The sequence below is a fragment of the Anser cygnoides genome, chromosome 31, assembly GCF_040182565.1.
Source record: "Anser cygnoides isolate HZ-2024a breed goose chromosome 31, Taihu_goose_T2T_genome, whole genome shotgun sequence".
Classification (NCBI taxonomy): Eukaryota; Metazoa; Chordata; class Aves; order Anseriformes; family Anatidae; genus Anser; species Anser cygnoides.
In genome coordinates this window covers 3,402,491-3,424,664 of record NC_089903.1, presented here as the reverse complement: position 1 = coordinate 3,424,664, position 22,174 = coordinate 3,402,491, and the positions used below count along the sequence as shown (strand labels likewise).

Genomic DNA, 22,174 nt, shown 5'->3' with positions numbered 1-22,174 from the left:
TTGGGGGGGATCCCCAAAAGGTGGGGGGGCAGTGAGACCCCAAAATCCTGCCCCCCCCCCCAAAGATTTTGGGGTGTTCCCGGAAAACTCCAAAGGGGCTTTTTCACCCGAAAACCTGGGGGGCCCTAAAGGGGTCCCCAACATAGGGGGTCCCCAAAGCCCCCCCCCCCCCCCCCAATTTTCTCCCTGGGGGTGTCCCCCTGCCCGCCCCCCCCCCCCCCCCGCATGGAGCTGTGTGTGTGTGTTCTGGGGGTGGGGGTTCCGGGGGGCCCCCCAACCCAAAATCCCCCGTTTCACCCCAAAAATCTTGGGGTGTCCCCCCCTTTTCTTTTTCCCTGCCTCCCCCCCCCCCCAAAAAACGGAGCCGCTGCTGAGCCCCCCCGGGGTGAAGACGTCGAGCCAGGATTTTGGGGACCCCCCCCCGGCAAAAAAAAAAAAATAAGGGGTGAAAAATTTCGGGGGGGGGGACACGGGGGGGGGGGGCACCTCAGTGTGGTTGGGGAGGGGGCAGGTGTCACTGCCGCCCCCCCCTAATTTTGGGGTGCCCCCCCCGACCCCCCCCCGGTGTTTTTTTTTTTTTTTTTTGGGGGGGGGAGGAAGCCCTCGGGTTTTGGGGGGGCCCCGGGGGGCCCCGCGTCCCGGTGTGAAACGTGTACAATAAACGCCGTGTCCGTGAGCAGCTGCGTGTGGGGGCAGCCTGGGGGGGCCCCCCCCCCCCAAAAAAAAATTGGGGGGGCTGGGAGGGCTGAAATGGTGTGATTTTGACCCAAAAATGGGGGGGGAATTCAGGGAGACCCAAGGGGGGGGCCTGAAATTGGAAGGGGATATAAATGGGGGGGGGGAATAAATGGGGGGGGGGCACCCCAAAATTGAGGGGGGCTGGAAGGAGGGTGGGAGCTGAAATTGGGTGATTTTGACCCAAAAATGGGAGGGGGGGGGCTGAAATTGAAGGGGAGCCCATTGGGGGGGGGGGGCTGAAATAGGGGGGGGAATGGGGGAACCCCAAAATTGGGGGGGGATCGGGCAGGTGGGTCCTGAAATTGGGTGATTTTGACCCAAAAATGGGAGGGGGGAGGCTGAAATTGAGTGATTTTGACTCGGGGGGGGGGAAACCTAATTTTTGGGGCGGGGGGGGTTGCCCCAAAATTGGGGGAATTGAAACCAAAATTGGGGGGGGGGGGGGGGGGTAGTGACATCATGGGCCGGGGAATGACGTCATCGGGTCCCCCCCCCCAAAAAAAAGTGAGGCGGACTCAGGGGAAAAATGGGGGGGGGGGTCACGGGACCCCCGTGTTTAATTGGGGGGGGGGGGAGGTGGCACCCGCGGGGTGTCCCCAAATGTCCCCAAAACGTCCCCGTGTCCATTGGGGGGGGGGGGGCAGCACCTTGGGGTGTCCCCAGCGTCCTCGGGGTCCCCGTGTCCGGAGTGGGGGAGCACGGGGGGGGGGGGGGGTCCTGATGTCCTCGGGGTCCTTGATGCCACCTCGGTGTCCCCCGATGTCCCCCGGGGGTCCTGAGGTGTCCCCAAGGGGTGGCAGCGCTGGCGCCTCGGGGTGCTGGGTGCCCCCGTGTCCCCTCGTCCCCCGACGTCCCAATGTCCCCCGATGTCCCCAAGATGCCCGGCAGTGTCACCAAGGGGGATCGGGTGCGGGTGGCACCTCGGGGTGCTGGGTGCCCCTGTGTCCCCCGATGTCCCCAAGGTCCCCTCGGTCCCCGATGTCCTCTTGTCCCCCCGATGTCCCCGATGGTTTCTTGTCCCATAATGTCCCCCGATGTCCCCCGATGTCCCCAAGATGCCCGGCAGTGTCACCAAGGGGCATTGGGTGGGGGTGGCACCTCGGGGTGCTGGGTGCCCCCGTGTCCCCCGATGTCCCCTCGGCCCCCGATGTCCTCTTGTCCCCCGACGTCCCGACGTCCCCGACGACATCCCCGTGTCCCTCAGGGGTCCAGCAGCGTCACCAGGGCGTAGCGGGTGCCGGCGCGGGGGGCAGCGCCTCGGGGCGGTGGGTGAGGCGCCCGGGGTGCAGCAGCGCCCAGCCGGGGGGGGCCCCGGCACCGCGCACTCGTAGCGGGGGAAGCGCCAGCCCCCGCCCTGCAGGGGGGGGGGGGATTTTGGGGAGTGGGGGGTGCTGGGGACAGCCCCAGGACCCTGGGGTGCCCCCCTCCCCCCAGCACTATGGGGTGCCCCCTGGTTCTCCCAGTGCCCCCCTCCAGCATCCCTAGTACCCCCAGTGCTCCCACTGCCCCCAGTGCCCCCCCCAGTGCTCTCCCCAGTGTCCCCCCCGCAGTGCTCCCAGTGCCCCCAGTACCCCCCCTCCCCCAGTGCTCCCAGTGCCCCCAGTACCCCCCCCCCAGTGCTCCCAGTGCCCTCCCCAGTGCCTCCCCCCCCCCCCCCCAGCACCCCCAGTGCTCCCAGTGCTCCCTCCCAGTGGCCAACCCCCCCCGCACCCCCAGAGTGCTCCCAGTGCCCTCAGTACCCACCCCCGCCAGTGCCCCCAGTGCCCCCCAGTTCTCCCAGGCCCCACCCCCCGTGCTCCCAGTACTCCCAGTACCTGGTAGTCCCCGTTGAGGGCCAGGCTGACGGTGACGGTGGCCGCGGGGGCCGCGGGCGGGGGGCGTAGGGGGCCGGCGGGGGGCGGTACCGGACCACTGAGCTCAGCACCGCCCGGCCCTGCGGGGGGGGGGGGGGGGGAGGCGGGGTCAGGGCACGCCCCGCCCCTTCCACAAGCCCCGCCCACCTGCCCAAGTTTGGTTGGGGCAGCCCCGCCCCTTTCCCCATCCACCTCCTGTAAGCCCCGCCCCTTCCATTAGCCCCTCCCCCTTACCTAAAGCCCCGCCCCTTCCACAAAGCCCCGCCCCGTTTCCCGAAAGCCCCGCCCACCTACCCCAAACCCCGCCCCCTGCCATGAAGCTCCCCCCAATGCCCCACCCCTTTCCCCTGGCTGCCCCGCCCACCTCCCCCCACCGCCCCGCCCCTTCCATATCGCCTCGCCCCTTCGGGTAGCCCCGCCCCTTTCCACATAGCCCCACCCCTTTCCAGGTAGCCCCGCCCCCATTTGAATAGCCTCGCCCCTTTCTTGGTAGCCCTGCCCCTTTCCCCCACCACCCCCATGCCCCCTCCCCACGCCCCTTCCCCGTCCCATAGCCCCGCCCCCTTCCTGTTAACCCCGCCCCTTTCCCTGTAGCCCCGCCCTTTTCCACCTGCCACCACCGGGTCTCCCAAGAGCCACGCCCCTTCTGCATTAGCCCCACCCCTTTTCCGATAGCCACACCCCTCCCTGGTAGCCGCACCTCTTTCCCTGTAGCCCTGCCCCTTCCATATTGCCACGCCCCTTTCCTGGTAGCCCCGCCCCTTTCTCCCACCCCACGCCCCCACCCCCGCCTTTCCTCCTAGCCCCTCCCCTTTCCCGCTAGCCCCACCCCTTTTCCTGTAGCCCCGCCCCTTCCTTCTAGCCCCGCCCCCTCGCCCTAGCCCCGCCCCCGGCCCCGCCCACCTTGGTGTGGTACCCGGGGTAGAGCTTCTGGGCCACGGGGGCGAGAAAGCGGCGCAGGGCCCCCAGCCAGGTGGGCTCCAGCCCCAGCAGGGACAGCCCCAGCGCCTCCGCCCCCGCCTGGGGGGGGGACACGGGGGTCGGGGGGGGCACCACCAGGGGGGGACATCCCCGTGGGGACACCCCCATGGGGACACCGCCGGGGGACACCGCCGGGGGGTCACAGGGGTTGGGGGGGCACCATAGGGACGCCCCCATGGGGACACCACTGGGGGACACCGCCCTCCCCAGGGCCACCAGCATGGGGACACCGCCGGGGGGACACAAGGGTTGGGGGGGACACCAGGTTACACCGCCAGGGGGACACCACTGGGGGGGACAGGGGTTGGGGGGGGTACCTGGGGGACATCCCCGTGGGGACACCCCCATGGGGACACCGCTGGGGGGACACATGGGGGTTGGGGGGGCACAATGGGGACACCCCCATGGGGACACCACTGTAGGGAGATGGGGGTTGGGGGGGACACCAGGGGGACACCCCCATGGGGACACAGGGGTCAGGGGGGCCAGCATGGGGACACCACCAGGGGGCCACATGGGTCGGGGGGGGCGGGGGCACCATGGGGACATCCCCAGGGGGACACGGCCAGGGGGACACCACCAGAGAGGGCACCCCCATGGGGACACTGCCATGGGGACACAGGGGTTGGGGGGCCACCGTGGGGACACCCCCATGGGGACACCGCAATGGGGACACCCCCATGGGGACACAGGGGTCGGGGGGGCCACCACCACCCGTCCCAGGGCCACCACCACGGCCACCAAGGTGCCACCACGGTGCCACCGCCCCCAAGGATGTGCCACCCGGGGGCCCTTCACCCACCGGTGGCGGCCACGGGGAGGTCCCAGGGGGGGGGGTCCCGGTGGCGGGGGGGTGGCAGTGGGGGAGGTGACACGGGGGACACTCGGGGACCTCACCTCGTGGTGCTCGCGGCTCCAGCGCCCGTAGCGCTCCGCCTCGGCCACCAGCTCGGCCCCCAGGCGCTCCGAGAAGAGGGGGAAGCGGTAAACGTCGGGGCAGGGCTGCAGAGGGGGGGACACGGAGCTGGGGGGGCACCCCAAAAAAGCGGGGACCCCCCCCCCGAAAAATGAGGGGGGTGGCTCCCCCTCCCCCTGAGAGGGGTCCCCAGAAGTCCCCAAAAGGTCCCTGGGGTCCCTTATGGGTACAGCTGGGGGGGGTGTAAATGTTGGGGTATGGCTGGGAGGGGGTTGGCAAAGAGCTGGGGGCACCTCAAAAAAAGTGGGGACCCCCAGAAATAAATGGGGTGGTGGCCCCCCTTACCCCCCCCCAAAGGGGTTCCCAAGGGGGTCCCCAAAAGGTCCCCAGGGTCCCTCAAGGCTATGGGAGGGGGGGGGATGCCCAAGACGGGGGGAGGGGGCAAAAGGGGGGTCCTCAGGGTTTTTTGGGGGGGGGTCACCAAAAGGGGGGTCCTCAGGGTTTTTTGGGGGGCGTCACCAAAAGGGGGGGGTCTTCAGGGTTTATTTTTGGGGGGGGGTTCCAAAAGGGGGGATCTCTTTGGGGGGAGGGGCAATGAGGGTGCCTGGGGAGTGGGGGGTGAGTCACGGGGGGCAGTCCTAGAAAATTTGGGGGGGGGGTCTATAGAAATTTGAGGGGGGGGGCGGGGTGGCCCCCCGGTACCTCCTCATAGAGATCCTCGTCGAAGATGCGGCTGTAGTTCTCGTGCAGGTACTTCTCCTCCCAGTCCTGGGGCGGAAGGCTTACTGGGATGAACTGGGAGGAACTGGGGGGGTCTGGGGGGTCGGTTAATTGTGGGGGGGGGGCACGGGACCCACCTGGGGGTTGTCGGGGAGCTGCCAGAGGTCGGGGTGCAGGCGGGAGGTGTTGTAGGAGCCGGCGGCCAGGAGGTGCCCGAAGTCCTCCCGGTTGGTCATGTGCAGGAAAATGCCCTGGGGGAGCGGGGGGGGGCACAAGGTGTGGCCCCCCCCCCCCAAAATAAAGGGACCCCCCCCCCCAAAATCCCGGGGGAGCCCCCATGTGCCCCCCGAGTTGGGATCCCACATGGGGGGTAGGGGGAGGAAGGGGGGGGGGGGGTTGGGGGGATGATGGGGAGGGTCAGGGGATGGGGGGGTCAGGGTGGTGATGGGGGGGCTGGGGGGGCAGGGAGTTGGGGGGGTGGGATGGGGGTGTCAATGAAATGGGGGGAGGTCAGGGTGCTAAAGGGGGGTGATGAGAGGGGGAGCAAGGTGCTGGGGGGGTTAGGGGGGCTCAGGGTGGTAAGGGGGAGGGTGTTGGGGTGCTGGGGGGGGGGGGGGGGAAGGTGCTGGGGGCAGGGGGCAGTCAATGGGTGCCGGGGGGGATATTGGGGTGCTGGGGGGGGGGGCAGGGGGTGCTGGGGGGGGGGGGCAGGGTGTTGGGGGGATGCAGGCGGGGGGGGGAGGGGGGTCAGGGTGCTGGGGAGGGGGTCAGGGTGCTGGGGGACTCAGGGTGCTGGGGGGGGGGGGGTCAGGGGGTGCTGGGGGGGGCTCGGGGTGGGATTTGGGGGGGAGGTCGGGGGGGGGGGGGGGTTGGGTGCCACACCCTGTCGCGGGCGCTGCGGCAGAAGGCCATGTCGGGGTCGGTGTCCTCCTGGGCGAAGAGGCGGCGCCCCCCAGCGCCCCCCGCAGCACCGCCCCCGCCACCAGGTAGGCCTGGCTCAGGTACGGCACGTTCCACACCCCGCTGCGGGAGGGGGCGGGGCCTCAGCGACACGCCCACCCGCCGGCCACGCCCACCCACCCACGCCCACCCATCTAACCACGCCCACCCATAGCCACGCCCACCACCTGGGCACCCCCCCCCCCCCCCCCCGGGCACTCCCCTCTTCCCTGGCCACACCCACCCTCAATGGCCACGCCCAACAAGACCACGCCCACCCCTTCTAGCCACGCCCACCCCTTCTAGGCACGCCCACCCATAGCCACACCCACCCCCTGAACACCCCTCCTAATCCCCCCCCCACCTCCGACGGCCAAACACCCCCAACCACTCACCCCAGACCACGCCCACCACCTCTGGCCACGCCCACCGTGACCACAGCCCCGCCCACTCGTGGCCACGCCCACCGCCCTACCCACAGCCCCGCCCACCCCCAGGTGCTCGCTATGGGGGTGTGGCCTGTGAGGGACACGCCCCCCGTTGAAGCCACGCCCCCAACCCGGGCGGGCCACGCCCCCTGCCTTGCTGACACGCCCCTTCAGGGGGAGGGGCTTCAGGAGGGGCAGGGGAGGGGCTTCAGGAGGGGTGGGGCCTGCAGAGGGGCGGGGCCTCGACAGGGGGCGGGGCTTCCACAAGAGGGGTGTGGCTACTATGGGGGTGTGGCTTCCGGAGGGGGGCGGGGCTTCTGAAGGGGCGGGGCTTCTGCAGGGTGTGGGTCCTTCAGTGGGCGGGGCTCCCTCTCGGTGGGCGTGGCCTCAGGGAAAGGGGGCGTGGCACCCAGCTCCAATAAGGGTGGGTGCCAGAGGGGGGCGTGGCCAATGGGCGTGGCCTGGTGGAGTGATTGATGGGGGCGTGGCCTGAGGGCGCATGGCCTGAGGGGGCGTGGCCTGAGCGGCGTGGCCTGAGGGGGCGTGTCTCACCGGCGCTTGCCCTGCACGATGTCCACGTAGTCCTCGGAGCGGGCGTAGAAGCCGTCGGGGCTGAGGGCGCCCCAGAAGTTGGACCAGAGCTTGCCGGGGCGAGACAGCAGCGGGGCCAGCACCGGGCTGGGGGGCAGATTAGGGGCGGATTAGGGGGGCAGGGGGCGGATTAGGGTCAGATTAGGGGGGCAGGGGGCGGATTAGGGGCAGATTAGGGGGGCAGGGGGCGGATTAGGGTCAGATTAGGGGGGCAGGGGGCAGAGCAGTGGCAGATTGGGGGACAGAGGGCGGATTAGGGGCAGATTAGGGGGGCATGGGGCGGATTAGGGGCAGATTATGGAGGAAGGGGGCAGATTAGGGGCAGATTAGGGAGGCATGCGGGCAATTTGGGATGCAGATTATGGGGGAACAGGGCAGATTAAGGAGGCAGGAGGGGCAGATTAGGAGGCAAGGAGGCAGATTAGGCAGGAAGGGGCAGATACAGGGGGCAGATTACAAGGGCAGAGAAGCAGTTTGGGGGGCAGATTAGGGGGGAAAGGGGCAGATTAGGAGGACAGAGGAGCAGTTTGGTGTGCAGATTAGAGGGGGAAGAGGGCAGATTAAGGGGCTGGGGACTGACTGGGGGACAGGAGGGGCAGATTAGGGGGCAGGGGGCAGATTAGGGGGACAGGGAGGCAGATTGGGGGGAGAAAGTGGCAATTTGGGGTGCAGGGGGACAGATTGGGGGGGGGCAGAGGGGCAGTTTGGGGTGCAGGGGGGCAGATTTGGGGTGCCAGGGGGGGAAGTCAGGGTGCAGGGGAGCAGATTAGGGGGGTAGGGGGACAGTTTGGGGTGCAGGGACAGTTGGGGGGGCACTTAGGGGGGGTCAGTTTGGGGGGGCAGTTTTGGGGGGAAGGTTTGGGGGTGCACTTTGGGGGGGGTCTGGTTCGGATGGACATTTTTGGGGGGGGTCACTTTGAGGGGGGTCAGATTCGGGGGGACATTTTTTGGGGGGTCACTTTTGGGGGGGGCAGGTTCTGGGGACATTTTTGGGGGGACATTTTTTGGGGGTCACTTGGGGGGGTCTGGTTCAGGTGGACATTTTGTGGGGGGTCACTTTGGGGGGTTCAGGTTCTGGGGACATTTTTTGGGGGTCACTTTGGGTGGGGGGTCATGTTCGGGGGGACATTTTTGGGGGGTTTACTTTGGGGGGGGTCAGGTTCTGGGTACATTTTGGGGGGGGTCAGGTTTGGGGGGGACATTTTGGGGGGGTCACTTTGGGGGGGTCAGGTTCGGGGGCACTTTTTGGGGGGGTCAGGTTCTGGGGACATTTTGGGGGGGTCAGGTTCGGGGGGACATTTCTGGGGGGGTCACTTTGGGGGGGTCAGGTTCGGGGGGACGCTTTTGGGGGGGGTCAGGTTCAGGGGGACATTTTGGGGGGGGGTCACTTTGGGGAGGTTAGGTTCGGGGGGACATTTTGGGGGGGTCAGGTTCGGGGGGACATTTTGGGGGGGTCAGGTTCGGGGGGACATTTTTGGGGGGGGTCACTTGGGGGGGGGCCACGCACCGGTTCTGGCGCAGGAGGGCGCGCAGGGCCCCCCGGTGCGTCAGCGCCACGTCCGCGTCCAGGCTCAGGTAGTGCTGGCACCGCGCGTCCTGCCGGCACGCGTCCCTGGGGGGGGGGACACCGCTGACACCGCGGTCCCCAAGGACACCCGTGCCCCCCCCCCGCCCCCACCCCCCCCAGGGCCACCCGTGTCCCCTTGTACCCCTCCCCAATGTCCCCGTGCCACCCCCATCCCCACGGCCCCCCCCACATACCCATGTGCCCCCCGATGTCCCCCTGACCCCCCAATGTCCCCATGTCCCCCCCAACGTCCCCTCAAAGTCCCCCCAATGTCTGCCCCACGTACATACCCATGTCCCGCGCCTCCCCCTGCCCCCCATGACCCCATATCCCCATGTTCCCATGTCCCCCAATGTCCCCACGTCCCCCTCACGTCCCCCCCTGCCCCCAACGTCCCCATATCCCCACGTCCCCCAGTGTCCCCATGTCCCCCTGATGTCCCCATGCCCCCCCCGATGTCCCCCCCCCACATACATGCTCATGTCCGAAACCTCCCCCTGCCCCCCCATGACCCCATATCCCCATGTCCCCCCATGTCCCCATGTCCCCCTGCCCCCCCCAACATCCCAACGTCCCCATGTCCCCCCGATGTCCCCATATCCCCATACCCCCCGATGTCCCCCCCCCCCACGTACATGCTCATGTACCGTGCCTCCCCCTGCCCCCCCATGACCCCATATCCCCGTATCTCCATGCCCCCCCATGTCCCCCTGATGTCCCCAAGTCCCCATGCCCCCCCAATATCCCCATGCCCCCCCCAATGCCCCCCCCCCCCACGTACATGCCCATGTCCCGCGCCTCCCCCTGCCCCAGCGCCTCCTCGGGCCCCACGAGGGTGACGGAGGTGAAGTGACGGCGCAGCCGCGGCCACAGCGCCGCGACGTGGGGCTCGTGGTGCACCTCCTGCGGGGACACGGGGACACGGGGACGTGGGGACACGGGGATACAAGGGGATGTGGGATATGGGGACACGTGGGGACACGTGGGGATATATGGGGACATGGGATGTGGGGGCATGTGGGGACACAGGGGGACATGGGGGGATATAAGGGGACATGGGACATGGGATATGGGGACATGTGGGGACACGTGGGGACATGGGGGGACACAGGGACATGAGAGGATATAAGGGGACATGGGATGTGGGGACACGGGGGGACATGGGGGGATATAAGGGGACATGGGACATGGGATATGGGGACACGTGGGGACACGTGGGGACATGGGGGGATATATGGGGACATGGGATGTGGGGACATGGGGGGGCACGGGGGGGACACGGTGCGATATAAGGGGACATGGGATATGGGGACACAAGGGAAGACGTGGGGATATATGGGGACACGGGATGTGGGGGCATGTGGGGACACAGGGGGACATGGGGGGATATAAGGGGACATGGGACATGGGATATGGGGACACATGGGGACACGTGGGGACATGGGGGGGACACAGGGACATGAGAGGATATAAGGGGACATGGGATGTGGGGACACGGGGGGACACGTGGGGATATATGGGGACATGGGATGTGGGGACATGGGGACACAGGGGACACAGGAGGATGCAGGGGGACAGGGGGACATGGGGGGATATATGGGGATATAAGGGGACATGGGATATGGGGACATGTGGCGACAAATTGGGACATGGGACATGTGGGGACACGTGGGGACATGGGGGGACACGGGGACATGGGGGGATATAAGGGGACATGGGATATGGGGACACGTGGGGACACAAGGGGACACGTGGGGATATATGGGGACACGGGATGTGGGGACATGGGTGGACACGTGGGGACACGGGGGGATATATGGGGATAAATTGGGACATGTGGGGACACGTGGGGACGGGGGGACACAGGGACATGAGAGGATATAAGGGGACATGGGATATGGGGACACGTGGGGACATGGGGGGGTATGGGGACACACACATGGGTTTTGGGGTGTGGGTTTCAGGGTGCAGGTTTTGTGGTGCGGGTTTTGGGGTGGAGATTTTGGGGTGCAGGTTTTGGGGGGGTCAGTTTTGGGGTTTGGGTTTCGGGGTTGGGTTTTGGGGTGCAGGTCTTGGGGTTGCACATTTTAGGGTGCAAGTTTTGGGGCGCAGGTTTCGGGGTTTGAGTTTTGGGGTGCAGGTTTTGGGATGCAGGTTTTGGGGTTTGGGTTTTGGGGTATAGGTTTCGGGGTTTGGGTTTCGGGGTCAGGTTTTGGGGTTTGGGTTTTGGGGTGCAGCTCACGCGGTTGTGCAGGAAGAGGCGCAGGCGGGCCCCGGGGTAGTCCCAGGCCAGGAGGCGCTGGAGGAACTGGGGCAGGAAGGGGGTGGGCTGCTCCACGAACACCCCCACCAGCACCCACGGCAGCTCCTCGTCCTGGGGGGACCGGGCCGTGGGGCACCCCACATCCAGGGGGCACCCCACAGCACCCCAAAGCACCCTACAGACCCCTGTGGGCGCCCCAAAACCCCCAAAAGCACCCCAAAATCCTATGGGGTAGCCCACAACCCCAAGGGGACCCCAAAACCCCATGGGGGAGCCCACAGCCACAAAAGGACCCCAAAACCCTATAGGCCACCCCACAGCCCCCAAGGGGACCCCAAAACCCCCAAAGCACCGCAAAATCACCCCAAAATCCTATGGGGTAGCCCACAGCCCCAAGGGGACCCCAAAACCCCATGGGGGAGCCCACAGCCACAAAAGGACCCCAAAACCCTGTAGGCCACCCCACAGCCCCCAAGGGGACCCCAAAACCCCCCAAAGCACCGCAAAATCACCCCAAAATCCTATGGGGTAGCCCACAGCCCCAAGGGAACCCCAAAACCCTATGGGGCAGCCCACAGCCCCAAAAAGACCCCAAATCCCCCTCAGCACCCACAGATACCCCACAGCCCCATGGGGCACCCCACAACCCCAAAAGCACTCCAAAACCCCATAGACCACCCCACAACCCCCTAAGGCACCCCAAAACCTCCCAAAGCACCCCAAAACGCTATGGGGCACCCCATACCCCCCTCAGCACCCACACACCCCCCACAGTCCCCAGGGGGACCCCAAAACCCTATGGGGCAGCCCACAGCCCCAAAAGTACCCCAAAACCCTAGAGACCACCCCCCACCCCCTCCATTTTTTGGGGTCACCCCAATTTTTTGGGGTCCCCCCCATACCACGAGACTCTCAAGAGGCCGCAGGTCCCAGTCACAGACCCCACAACCCCCCTCAAGGGGCTGCAACCCCCTAGGGATCCCCTCCCCAATTTTTAGGGTCCCCCCAATTTTTGAGGTCCCCCCATTTTTTGGGGTCCCCCCCATACCACGAGACCCTTGAGGGGCCGTAGGTCCCGGTCGCAGACCCCACAGCCGCCCCCCAAGGACCCCACCCCATTTTTTGGGGTATCCCCAATTTTTTAGGGTTTCCCCATTTTTTGGGGTCCCTCCCATTTTTTGGGGGTCCCCCCCGTACCGTGAGACCCTCGAGGGGCCGCAGGTCCCGGTCGCAGTCCCCGCAGCCGCCCTCGTAGGTCCAGCCGGCTGGGATGTAATTCCCCAAATAATTCAGCTGCAGCTTTATAGGGTTTCGGGTGCCAATAGGATTAGGGGGGGCAGTGGGGTTCGGGGGGGCTGTAGGGTTTGGGAGAGCCCCTGGGGGAAAAGAACGGGGGGGGGCTCGTCCTAGTGGAGCACCCCGTAAATCCTCCAGGGGCCCCATAATCTCTTGGGGCACCCCCCTAAAAACCCCATAGGGACCCAAGAAGCTTCTCGGGAAACCCAGTGCCCCCCCCCATATATATATAGGGACCCCACAACCTTACAGGGGACCCCAACACCTCCCCCAGCCCTATAGGGACCCCACAACCTTATAAGGGACCCTGGCACACCCCCTGGCCCTACATGGACCCCACAAAACTCTAGGGAACCCTGGCATCCCCCAACCCTATAAGGACCTCACAAAATTATAGGGGACCCCAACGCCTCCTTCAACCCCATAGAGATCCCACAACCTTCTAGGGGACCCCAGCGCCCCCCAGTTCCTCCTATAAACCCCACAACCTTACAGGGGACCCCGACGCCCCCCCCAACCCTATAAGGCCCCCCCGTCCCTATAAGGGACCCCGCTGTACCTTTGTAGGGCCGTTCCCGTGGATGACCACGGGCAGGGTGTCGTACGCCACGTTGCGGGCCCGCACCCGCCCCGGCTCGAATTTGAGAACGACCTCGTCTGCGGTTATAGGGGAAATTTGTAGGGCCGCCAGGTGCCCCAAAACCCCACATGGGCCTTTTTGGGGCCTGACCCTATAAAAAACCCCACTGATCGCCCCCGTTACCAATGGCCCCGTTGAGGTTCTGGAAGATTTGGGAGCGATGGTCCAGGGCCAGCCCCAGCTCTGCCTGTGGGGGGAGGTTTTGGGGTTTTTGGGGGGCCCTAAAAGGGTTGGGGGGGCCCTAAAAGGGTTTTGGGGTCTGAGGGCAGGGTTTGGGGTCCCCAGAAGGGTTTGGGATCCTGGGAAAGGATTTAGGGTCCCGGGGGTGTGGGGTGGGGGGTTGGGGTTCCTGTGTTAGGGTTTAGGATCCCGGGGCAGGATTTAGGATTCTCTGTCAGGATATAGAATCCCATTGGGTTTCGGAGTTCCTGTGCCACGATTTAGGATCCTGGTGGAGTTTTGGGGTTCCCGTGTCAGCATTTAGGGTCCCGGGGCACAATTTAGGTTCCCAGGGGGATTTGGGGTTCCTGTGCCAGGATTTAGGATCCCATGTCAGCATTTACGATCCCGGGACACGATTTAGGATCCCCAGGGGGATTTGGGATTCCCATGCCAGGATTTAGGACCTTGGGGGTTTTGGGATTCCCATGCCAGGATTTGGGTTCCCATGGCAGGACTTGGGATCCTGGGGCAGGATTTAGGATCCCTGAGGAGTTTCGGGGTTCCCATGTCAGGATTTAGGGTCCCGGGGCAGGATTTAGGATCCCAGGGGGATTTGGGATTCTCGTGCCAGGATTTAGGATCTCGGGGGTTTTGGGGTTCCTGTGGCAGGATTTGGGATCCCAGGGCAGGGTTTAGGGTCCCGGGGCAGGATTTAGGGTCCGGGGGGGGTATTTGGGGTGCTCACGCGCAGCGCGGGGTCGAGGTAGAGGCGGCTGTAGAAGAGCTGGTCGTCGTCGTCGTCCCGATAGCGCCAGCGCTCCACCAGGCGCCACACGGTGGGGGCGAACCCCACAAAACCTTTTGGGAGAGGGGGCGCCCAAATTTAGGGTGGGGGGACACCCCCCCCCCAAGGCAACCCTAAAGTCCCGTTCCCCCCCCAAGCAGCATGACCCCAAAGAAGGATGTGGGCACCCCCCAAATCCCTTACCCCACAAACTGACCCCCCTCCCCCCAAAGACCCCCCCTTAAATCCTTAACCCTAAAAATTTCGTGTTCCCCCCCCAAGGACCCCTCCCCAAAACCCGTTACCCCAACTAGAAACCCCTTAGGGACCCCCTTAAATCCTCTTCCCTAAGACCCCCCCTTAAATCCCCCCATAACCCCCCATAGCCCCCCCGAACCCTCCTATAACCCCCCCAGCCCCCATAACCCCCCCAATCCCCCTATAGCGCCCCCATAACCCCCTATAACCCCCCAAACCTCCCTATAACTCTCCATAACCACCCCAAATCCCCCTATAACTCCCTCCACCCCCCCATTAACCCCTCCAACCCCCCCATCTCCCTCATAATCCCCCCACAACCCCCCAAACCCCCCATGACCCCCCTAAAGCCCCCTAAAACCCCCCCATAACCTCCCCCAAACCCCCCTATAACCCCAACTCCCCTATAGCGCCCCTAAACCCCCCTACAACCTCCCCCAACCCCCCTATAACCCCCACAGCCCCGCCATAACTTCCCCCGCTCCCCCATAACCCCCCATTAACCCCCCCAGCCCCCAATAACCTACCCATAACCCCCCCAAACTCCCCTATAGCCCCCCATAAGACCCCAAACCCCCCCATAACCCCCCAAAAACCTTCTATAGCCCCCCCAGCCCCCCCATTAACCCCCCCCAACCCCCTATAACCCCCCATAACCCCACCAAACCCTATAACCCCCCCGTAACCCTCCTATAATCCCCCCAACCATCCCCCCAACACAAGCCCCCCTATAACCCCCCCATAACTCCCCTATAACTCCCCCAGTCCCCCCATGCCCCCCTATAACCCCCCCAGCTCCCCCGTAACGCCCCCAACCCTCCTATAACCCTCCATAAGACCCCAAACCCCCCATAAGGCCCCAGACCCCCCCCCATAACCCCCCAACCCCCCCTATAACCCCCCCTGGCCCCCTATAACCCCCCAAACTCCCCTATAACTCCCCCAACCCCCCTACAACCCCCCAAACCCTCCTATAACCCCCCAGCCCTCCCCCCCAAAAAACAAGCCCCCCTATAAGCCCCCGAAACCCTCCACTAAACCCCGCAGCCCCCCCAAACCCCCCTATAATCCCTCCAGATTCTCTATAACCCCTCTATAACCCCCAACCCCCCCTATGACTCCCACAAACCCCCCTATAACTCCCCCAAATTCCCCTATAACCCCCCAAACCCCCTATAACCCCCCCAAATTCTCCTATAACTCCCCTATAACACCCCCAAACTCCCCTACAGCCCCCCAACCCCCCCAAAACCCCCCCAAATTCCCCTATAACTCCCCCAAATCCCCTATAACCCTGCCAAATTCCCCTATAACCCCCCTATAACACCCCCAAACTCCCCTACAGCCCCCCAAACCCCCCCATAACTCCTCTACAACCCCCCCAAACCCTCCCATAATCCCCCCAAATCCCCTATAACCCCCCCAAATCCCCCATAACCCCCCCAAATTCCCCCATAACCCCCATAGCCACCCTACAACACCCCCATAACCCCCCAAACTCCCCTATAACCCCCCCAAATCCCCTATAACCCCCCCAAACCCCCCATAACCCCCCCAAACCCCCCATAACCCCCCCAAATCCCCCATAACCCCCCATAGCCACCCTACAACGCCCCCATAACCCCCCAAACTCCCCTATAACCCCCCCAAATCCCCTATAACCCCCCCAAACCCCCCATAACCCCCCCAAATCCCCCATAACCCCCCCAAATTCCCTTATAACCCCCCCAAACTTCCCTATAACCCCCACAAATCCCCTATAACCCCCCCATAACCCCACTATAACCCCCTCAAATCCCCTATAACCCCCCCAAACCCCCCATAACCCCCCCCAAATCCCCCATAACCCCCCCAAATTCCCCTATAACTCCCCCAAACCCCCCCATAACCCCCCCCAAACTCCCCTATAACCCCCCCAAATCTCCTATAAGCCCCCCGTAACCCCACTATAACCCCCTCAAATCCCCTATAACCCCCCCAAAGCCCCCCAATACCACCCCAAATTCCCCTATAACCCCCCCAAATCCCCCCATAACACCCCATAGCCACCCTACAACGCCCCCATGACCCCTCCAAACGCCCTATAACCCCCACAAATTCCCCTATAACCCCCCCAAACCCCCCTATAACCCCCCCCAACTCCCCTACAGCCCCCCAACCCCCCCCATACCTCCCAAGCCCCCCTATCACCCCCCCAAACGCCCCCATAACCCCCCCCAATCCCCCATAGCCCCCCCGTACCCCCCGAGTTGAGGTAGCGCTTCCCGGTGCCGGCGGGGGGGTAGGCGGGGGCGAGCCCCCACTGGGGCCAGCAGAAGGCCTCGGCCGAGAACAGCGCCCGCGCCCCCCCCCGGGCGAACTTGGCCAGCAGCTCCTGGGGGCCCGCGGCCAGCACCACGTCGTAGCTGGGGGGGGGGGCATGTAGAGATGGGGGGGGGAAGGGACATCCCCGGCACCCCAAAATGTCGCCCTGCCCCCCCCATGTCCCCCATAACCCCCCCCAATGTCCCCCCAAACCCCCAAGCCCCCTCCGTCCCCCTGCCCCCCCATTATCCCCCCCTTTTTCTCCATAACCCTCCCACCCCCACACCTCCCCATTTTCCCCATGCCCCCCCCGCCCCCCCGTGCCCTCCCACCCCCCTATTCCCCCTTTACCCCCCCATTATCCCCCCCCTTATCCGCCAGTGCCCCCCCATCCCACTGCCCCCCCTTATTCCCCCCATTACCCCCATGCCCCCCCAACCCCCGTGCCCCCCCCGTGCCTCCCCATCCCCCTATTCCCCCCTTACCCCCCCCTTATCCCCCTGTGACCCCCCCCACACCCCCCTGCCCCCCTATCCCCCTGCCCCCCCGCACCCTCCCCAACCCCTATTCCCCCCATTATCCCCCCGTTATCCCTCTGTGGCCTCCCTTATCCCCCTGCCCCCCCATCCCCCTGCCCCCCCATTATCCCCACGCCCCCCCCCACACCCCTGCCCCCCCACGCCCCCCTGCCCCCAAGTGCCCCCCCACCCACCTATTCCCCCCTTATCCCTCTGTGCCCCCCCATCCCCCTGCCCCCCCACACCCCACTGCCCCCCCCATGACCCCCTGCCCCCCCATCCTCTATTCCCCCCTTATCCCCCCCTTATCCCCCTGCCCCCCCCCCGCGCCCCCCCGCCCCCACCTGTCCACGAAGAGCACCACGAGGTCGTGGCGGTCCCGCAGGGGGGCCAGGTGGGCCCGCAGCCAGCGCACCTTCTGGCCCCCCCCCACCGTGTGCGCCACGTCCCCCCCCCGCCACGCCTGGCCCAGCCCCAGCGTCTGCGGGGACACGGGGGGGGGGAGGGGGTCACCCCGAAGGGGGGGGCACAGAGGTGACCCCCCCCCCATTGGTAACCCAGAATCCCCCCTCCCCCCCAGGGCCCCCCTCATTTGGTTCCCCCCCCCCAAGACCCCCCCATCCTGGGTGCCCCCACTTGGGTGTCCCCCCCCCCCAAGGACCCCCCCACGACCCCCCCCCCAATTCCCGGGATCCCCAACCCTCCCCTAGGACCCTCACTGTTCAGTGCCCCCCCCCTTAGGTGCCCCCCCCGCCCTTGGGTGCCCCCCCCCATTTGGTGCCCCCCCCTTTGGGTGCCCCCCCCCCTTTGGCCCTTTGGGTGCCCCCCCTTGGGTCCCCTCCCCTTAGGTGACCCCACCACCACCTTGGGTGCCCCCCCCCTTAATTGGGTACCCCCCCCCCCACGTTGGGTGCCCCCCCCCCCACCTGCACGGTGTAGTTGAAGAAGCGAGCGGAGCGCAGGAAGCGCTCGTAGCCCTCCGTCGCCTCCGTCGCCACCGTCACCACCAGCAGCTGCTCTGGGGGGGGGGGGGAGTGTGACCCCTGACCCCCCATGATCTTTGACCCCCCGTGACCCCTGAACCCCCATGACCCCTGACTTCCCTGTGACCCCCCTGCCCCAGTGACTCCGGACCCCTCCCGTTGACCCCTGACCCCCTTCGTTGCACCCCATAGTGACCCAAATCCGCCCTCCTGGTGATCTCTGACCCCTCCTTGATGACCTTTGACCCCTCCTTGATGACCTTTGACTCTACCTTGGTGACCTCTGACCCCCCCACCCCTCTGATCCCTCCCTGATGACCTCTAACCTCTCTCTGGTGACCCTTGACCCCCATCAACCCCCCCCCAACCCCAAATCCCCCTCCTGGTGACCCCGACCCCTCCCTGCTGACCTCTGACCCCCCCCATTGCCCCCTGGTGACCTTTCACCCCCTTCATCCCTCCCCGGTAACCTCTGACCTCTCCTCGGTGACCCCTCCCCCGTGACCTCTGACCCCCCATCACCCCTCCCCCATGACCTCTGACCCCTCCTTGCTGACCCCTGACCCCTTCATCCTCCCCCCCATGACCCCCAGCCCCTCCCTCATGACCCCCTGACCCCCCCTCCCCCACGACCTCTGACCCCTCCTCGGTGACCCCTGACCCCCCACCCCCTCCCCGTGACCCCTGACCTCTCACCCCCTCCCCCATGACCTCTGACCCCCATTACTGTCCCCCTCCCCCCTCGACTCTCCCCTCCCCCCCCCCTCCCCGCCCCCCCCGCGCCCTCTGACCCCTCCCCTTTGACCCCTGACCCCTGGGCCGGGCCCTACCAGGGCTCAGCTGCCGCTGGGGGGCGGCGGGGGGCAGCAGCAGGGCCAAAAGCGCCAACGGCAGCACCGGGGCCATGGCGGGACCGGGCCCGGACCGCTCCGCCGCAGCTTCACCCCCGACCGGGCCCCGAGCCCCCCGCTGGCCAATCAGAGCCCTCCGGCCCGCCCTCCGCCCGCCCTCCCGCCAATCGCCGCCCGCCCGCCCGCCCCCTGCAGCCAATCAGCGCGCGGCGGGCGGGGCCGAGGGAGTCCCGCTGCCACGTTGCCAGGGGAAAGGGGCGGGGCCGGGGGGGTGGGGCCGGGACCACCAAGATGGCGGCGCCGCACACAAGATGGCAGCACCGCGGGAAGGGCGGAAGTAGTGGCCGGGAAGGGCGGAAGTAGCGTCAAGAAAGGGCGGAAGTAGCGGCGGAAGCGGCTCTGCGGACCAAAATGGGGGAGAAAAAAGCATCAGGTACCGGCGGGGCCGCGCCGCGGGGCCTACTCGAGGGCCCTTCCCGGGCTCCGAACCCCCGGGGGGGTCCCGGTGTCGGTGGGAGGCCGTGAGGGGGGCTCTCGGTGACTTGAGGGGGGGTCCCGGTATCCCCCGATGTCTCCCGGTGTCTCCCTGTGTCCCCCGGTACCGGTTCAGGGCCCTGTTGAGGGCTTCCGGTGACCCGCCACAGCCTCAGGGGGCTCTCGGTGACCTGGGAAGGGGTCTCGGTGCCCCCCGGTTTCCCCCGGTGCCCCCCGGTGCCGGTTCAGGGCCTTATGGAGGGCTCCCGGTGACCCAGAGCAGCCCTAGGAGAGCCTGGAGGGTCTCTCGGTCACCTGAGGGGGGGTCCCAGTGTTCCACCGGTTCCCCCAGTACCCTCCCAGTATCCCCCAGTCCCTCCCCGGTATCCCCCAGTGCCTCCCAGTAGCCCTCGGTGCCCCCCGGTACCAGTTCAGGGCCCTTTGGAGGGCTCCCGGTGACCCACCACAGTCTCGGGGGGCTCTTGGTGATTTGGGGGGGGGTTCCTGGTGCCCCCCCCCGGTATCCCCCGGTGCCCTCCGGTACCAGTCAGGGCCCCATTGAGGACTCCCCGTGTCCCATCACAGCCTCGGGGGGGCTTTCAGTGACTGGGACTCGGCTCTGTTGGTACCTGGGGAGCGTGGGGGGGGCTCCCGGTACCGGGGCTTGATTCTTGTTAACGGTGCCCGGTTTCAGGCCGGGTACCAGAGGCGGCGCAGCGGCGGGTCCTGGACCGGGCGACGCGGCAGCGGCGGCTGAACCGGCAGCTGGAGGCCCTGGAGAACGACAACTTCGGCGACGACCCCCAGGCGGGGCTGCCCCGGCCCGGCAAACGCCTCCCCCACTTCGCCGACACCGCCGAAACCGGTACCGGGGGTCCCCGGGGAAACCCCCCCCGGGGCTTGGGGGAGGGTCCTTGGGGGTTTTTTGGGGGTCCCATGGGGTTTTTGGGGTCTCCGTAGGGAAGAAGAAGAAGAAGACGCGCGGGGACCACTTCAAGCTGCGTTTCCGGAAGAACTTCCAGGCGCTGCTGGAGGAGCAGGTGGAGGAGTTTGGGAGGGTCTTGGGGGTCCTGAAGGGGTCCTGAGGGGTTTTAGGGGGTTCTGAGGGCATCCTGAGGGGCTTGGGGGGGTCCTGAGTGGGGTTTGGGTGTCCTGAGGGGGCCTGGGGGGGGGCGGGTCCTGAAGGGGAGCTGAGGTGGGTTTGGGGGGCCCTGAGGGGATCCTGAGGAGGGGGGAGTTGAGGGTCCTGAGGTGGGGCTGCAGGGGGAGTTGGGGGGTCCTGAGATGGGGCTGAGAGGGGTTTAGGGGTCCTGAGAGGGGGCAGGGGGGGGTTGGGAGTCCTGAGGGGGGCTGCAGGGGGTTTTGGGGGTTTTATGGGGGTACTTGGGGTGTGCCAGAAGATTATGGGGGGGGGGTTCCTGGGGGCTTTGGGGGCAGTTCTGGGTGTATTGGGGGGGGAAGGGGATCCTGGAATGGGTCTGGTGAACGCTTATGGGGAGAGTTTTGGGGTCCCAGCAGGGACCTGGGTCTTGGGGGGTCGTTTTGGGGGGTCTTGGGGTCATTTTGGGGGTTCTGCGATCTCCGTGGGGCACCTTTGGGGTGCTTCTGGGGGTGATCTGGAGCTGTTTAGGGCCACGGCGGGATTCCTGGGTGCAACTTTGAGAATTTTGATCATTTTTGGGGTTTCTGCCCCAGAACCTCAGCGCAGCCGAAGCCCCCAACTACGTCTCGGCGTGCGCGGCCCCCTCGCGCCTGCCCCAGCGCCACTTCTGCGCCGTCTGCGGCTTCCCCTCGGCCTACACCTGCGTCACCTGCGGCGCCCGCTACTGCTCCAGCCGCTGCCTGGGCACCCACCAGGATACCCGGTACGGGGATATGGGGACATGGGGGGCACCAGGACACCCAGTATGGGGACACTGGGGACGTGCGGGATGCACCAGGACATCTGGTATGGGGACATGGGGACATAGGGGATGCACCAGGACAACCCAGTATGGGGATGCTGCGGATGCAGGGATATGGGGGATGCACCAGGACACCCGGTACAGGGGGACAGGGACATGGGGACAGCCCCTGCTGCTCTCTGGGGACACCCCAGGACCCTCAGTACGGGGACACGTGGGGCGGGCACTGGGACAGAGCTGGGGGGGGGGACACAGGGGCACTCCCTGACCCCTGCCTCTCCCTGCAGGTGCCTGAAGTGGACGGTGTGACGGGGATACTGCCACCACAACTGGGGACAATAAAGGGACTTGTGCGCCACCCTCTGCGCTCGTCTGTGCTCTGTGGACCAGGTCCATGCCCGCTCCCCTTTAAGACATCTCCTAAGTTCAAGATGGCCGACTTGCTGTGGACTGGGTCTGTGTTCCCCCTCCCCTTTAAAACACCCCCAAGCACAAAACCAAGATGGCTGACCTTGTATGGACCCAGGCCAGGTCTCCCCTCCCCTTTAAGAAAACCCCCAATTAGAAAACCAAGATGGCTGACCTCGTATGGACTACGTCCATGTGCTCCCTCCCCTTTAAGAAACACCATAAGTACAAAACCAAGATGGCCGACCTTGTATGGACTACGTCTGTGTCCCCCCTCCCCTTTAAGAAACCCCCAAGTAGAAATCCAAGATGGCCGACCTTGTATGGACCAGGTCTGGGTCTCCCCTCCCCTTTAAGACAAGCCCCCAAGTGCAAAACAAAATGGCCAACTTGGTATGGACCAGGTCCATCTTCTCTCTCCCCTTTAAAACACCTCCCAAGTCCAAAACCAAGATGGCCGACCTTAGACGGACTAAGTGTCCTACTTAGACGGACACTATTCGTGTCCCCCCTCCCCTTTAACACACCCCGGAGCCCAAATCCAAGACGGCTGCCCTCCCCTGGACCCACCCTCCCCTTTAGGACCCGCCCACATA

General features: G+C 66.0%; 2 protein-coding genes across 2 annotated transcripts; one reads left to right on the top strand and one right to left on the bottom strand.

The window, feature by feature from the left end:
- Positions 1–1,534: 1,534 nt before the first annotated feature.
- Positions 1,535–18,907, bottom strand: LOC136787876 (multifunctional procollagen lysine hydroxylase and glycosyltransferase LH3-like). Its single transcript, XM_066985261.1, is given in 20 exon segments — positions 1,535–2,092; positions 2,553–2,671; positions 3,495–3,611; positions 4,470–4,574; positions 5,191–5,256; positions 5,346–5,459; positions 6,091–6,152; positions 6,155–6,231; positions 7,128–7,253; positions 8,674–8,778; positions 9,515–9,636; positions 10,976–11,107; positions 12,194–12,295; positions 12,852–12,949; positions 13,056–13,119; positions 13,840–13,952; positions 16,378–16,541; positions 17,303–17,439; positions 17,885–17,976; positions 18,772–18,907. Coding segments are annotated over 20 exon segments (2,145 nt in total). The 5' UTR covers positions 18,848–18,907; the 3' UTR covers positions 1,535–1,938.
- Positions 18,908–19,070: 163 nt separating this feature from the next.
- Positions 19,071–21,528, top strand: ZNHIT1 (zinc finger HIT-type containing 1). The gene is made up of 5 exons (XM_066985275.1): positions 19,071–19,225; positions 19,961–20,131; positions 20,227–20,306; positions 20,962–21,131; positions 21,458–21,528. Exons 1-5 carry the CDS (start codon positions 19,204–19,206, stop codon positions 21,477–21,479), a joined length of 465 nt encoding a protein of 154 aa, XP_066841376.1. The 5' UTR covers positions 19,071–19,203; the 3' UTR covers positions 21,480–21,528.
- The last annotated feature ends 646 nt before the right edge of the window (positions 21,529–22,174 follow it).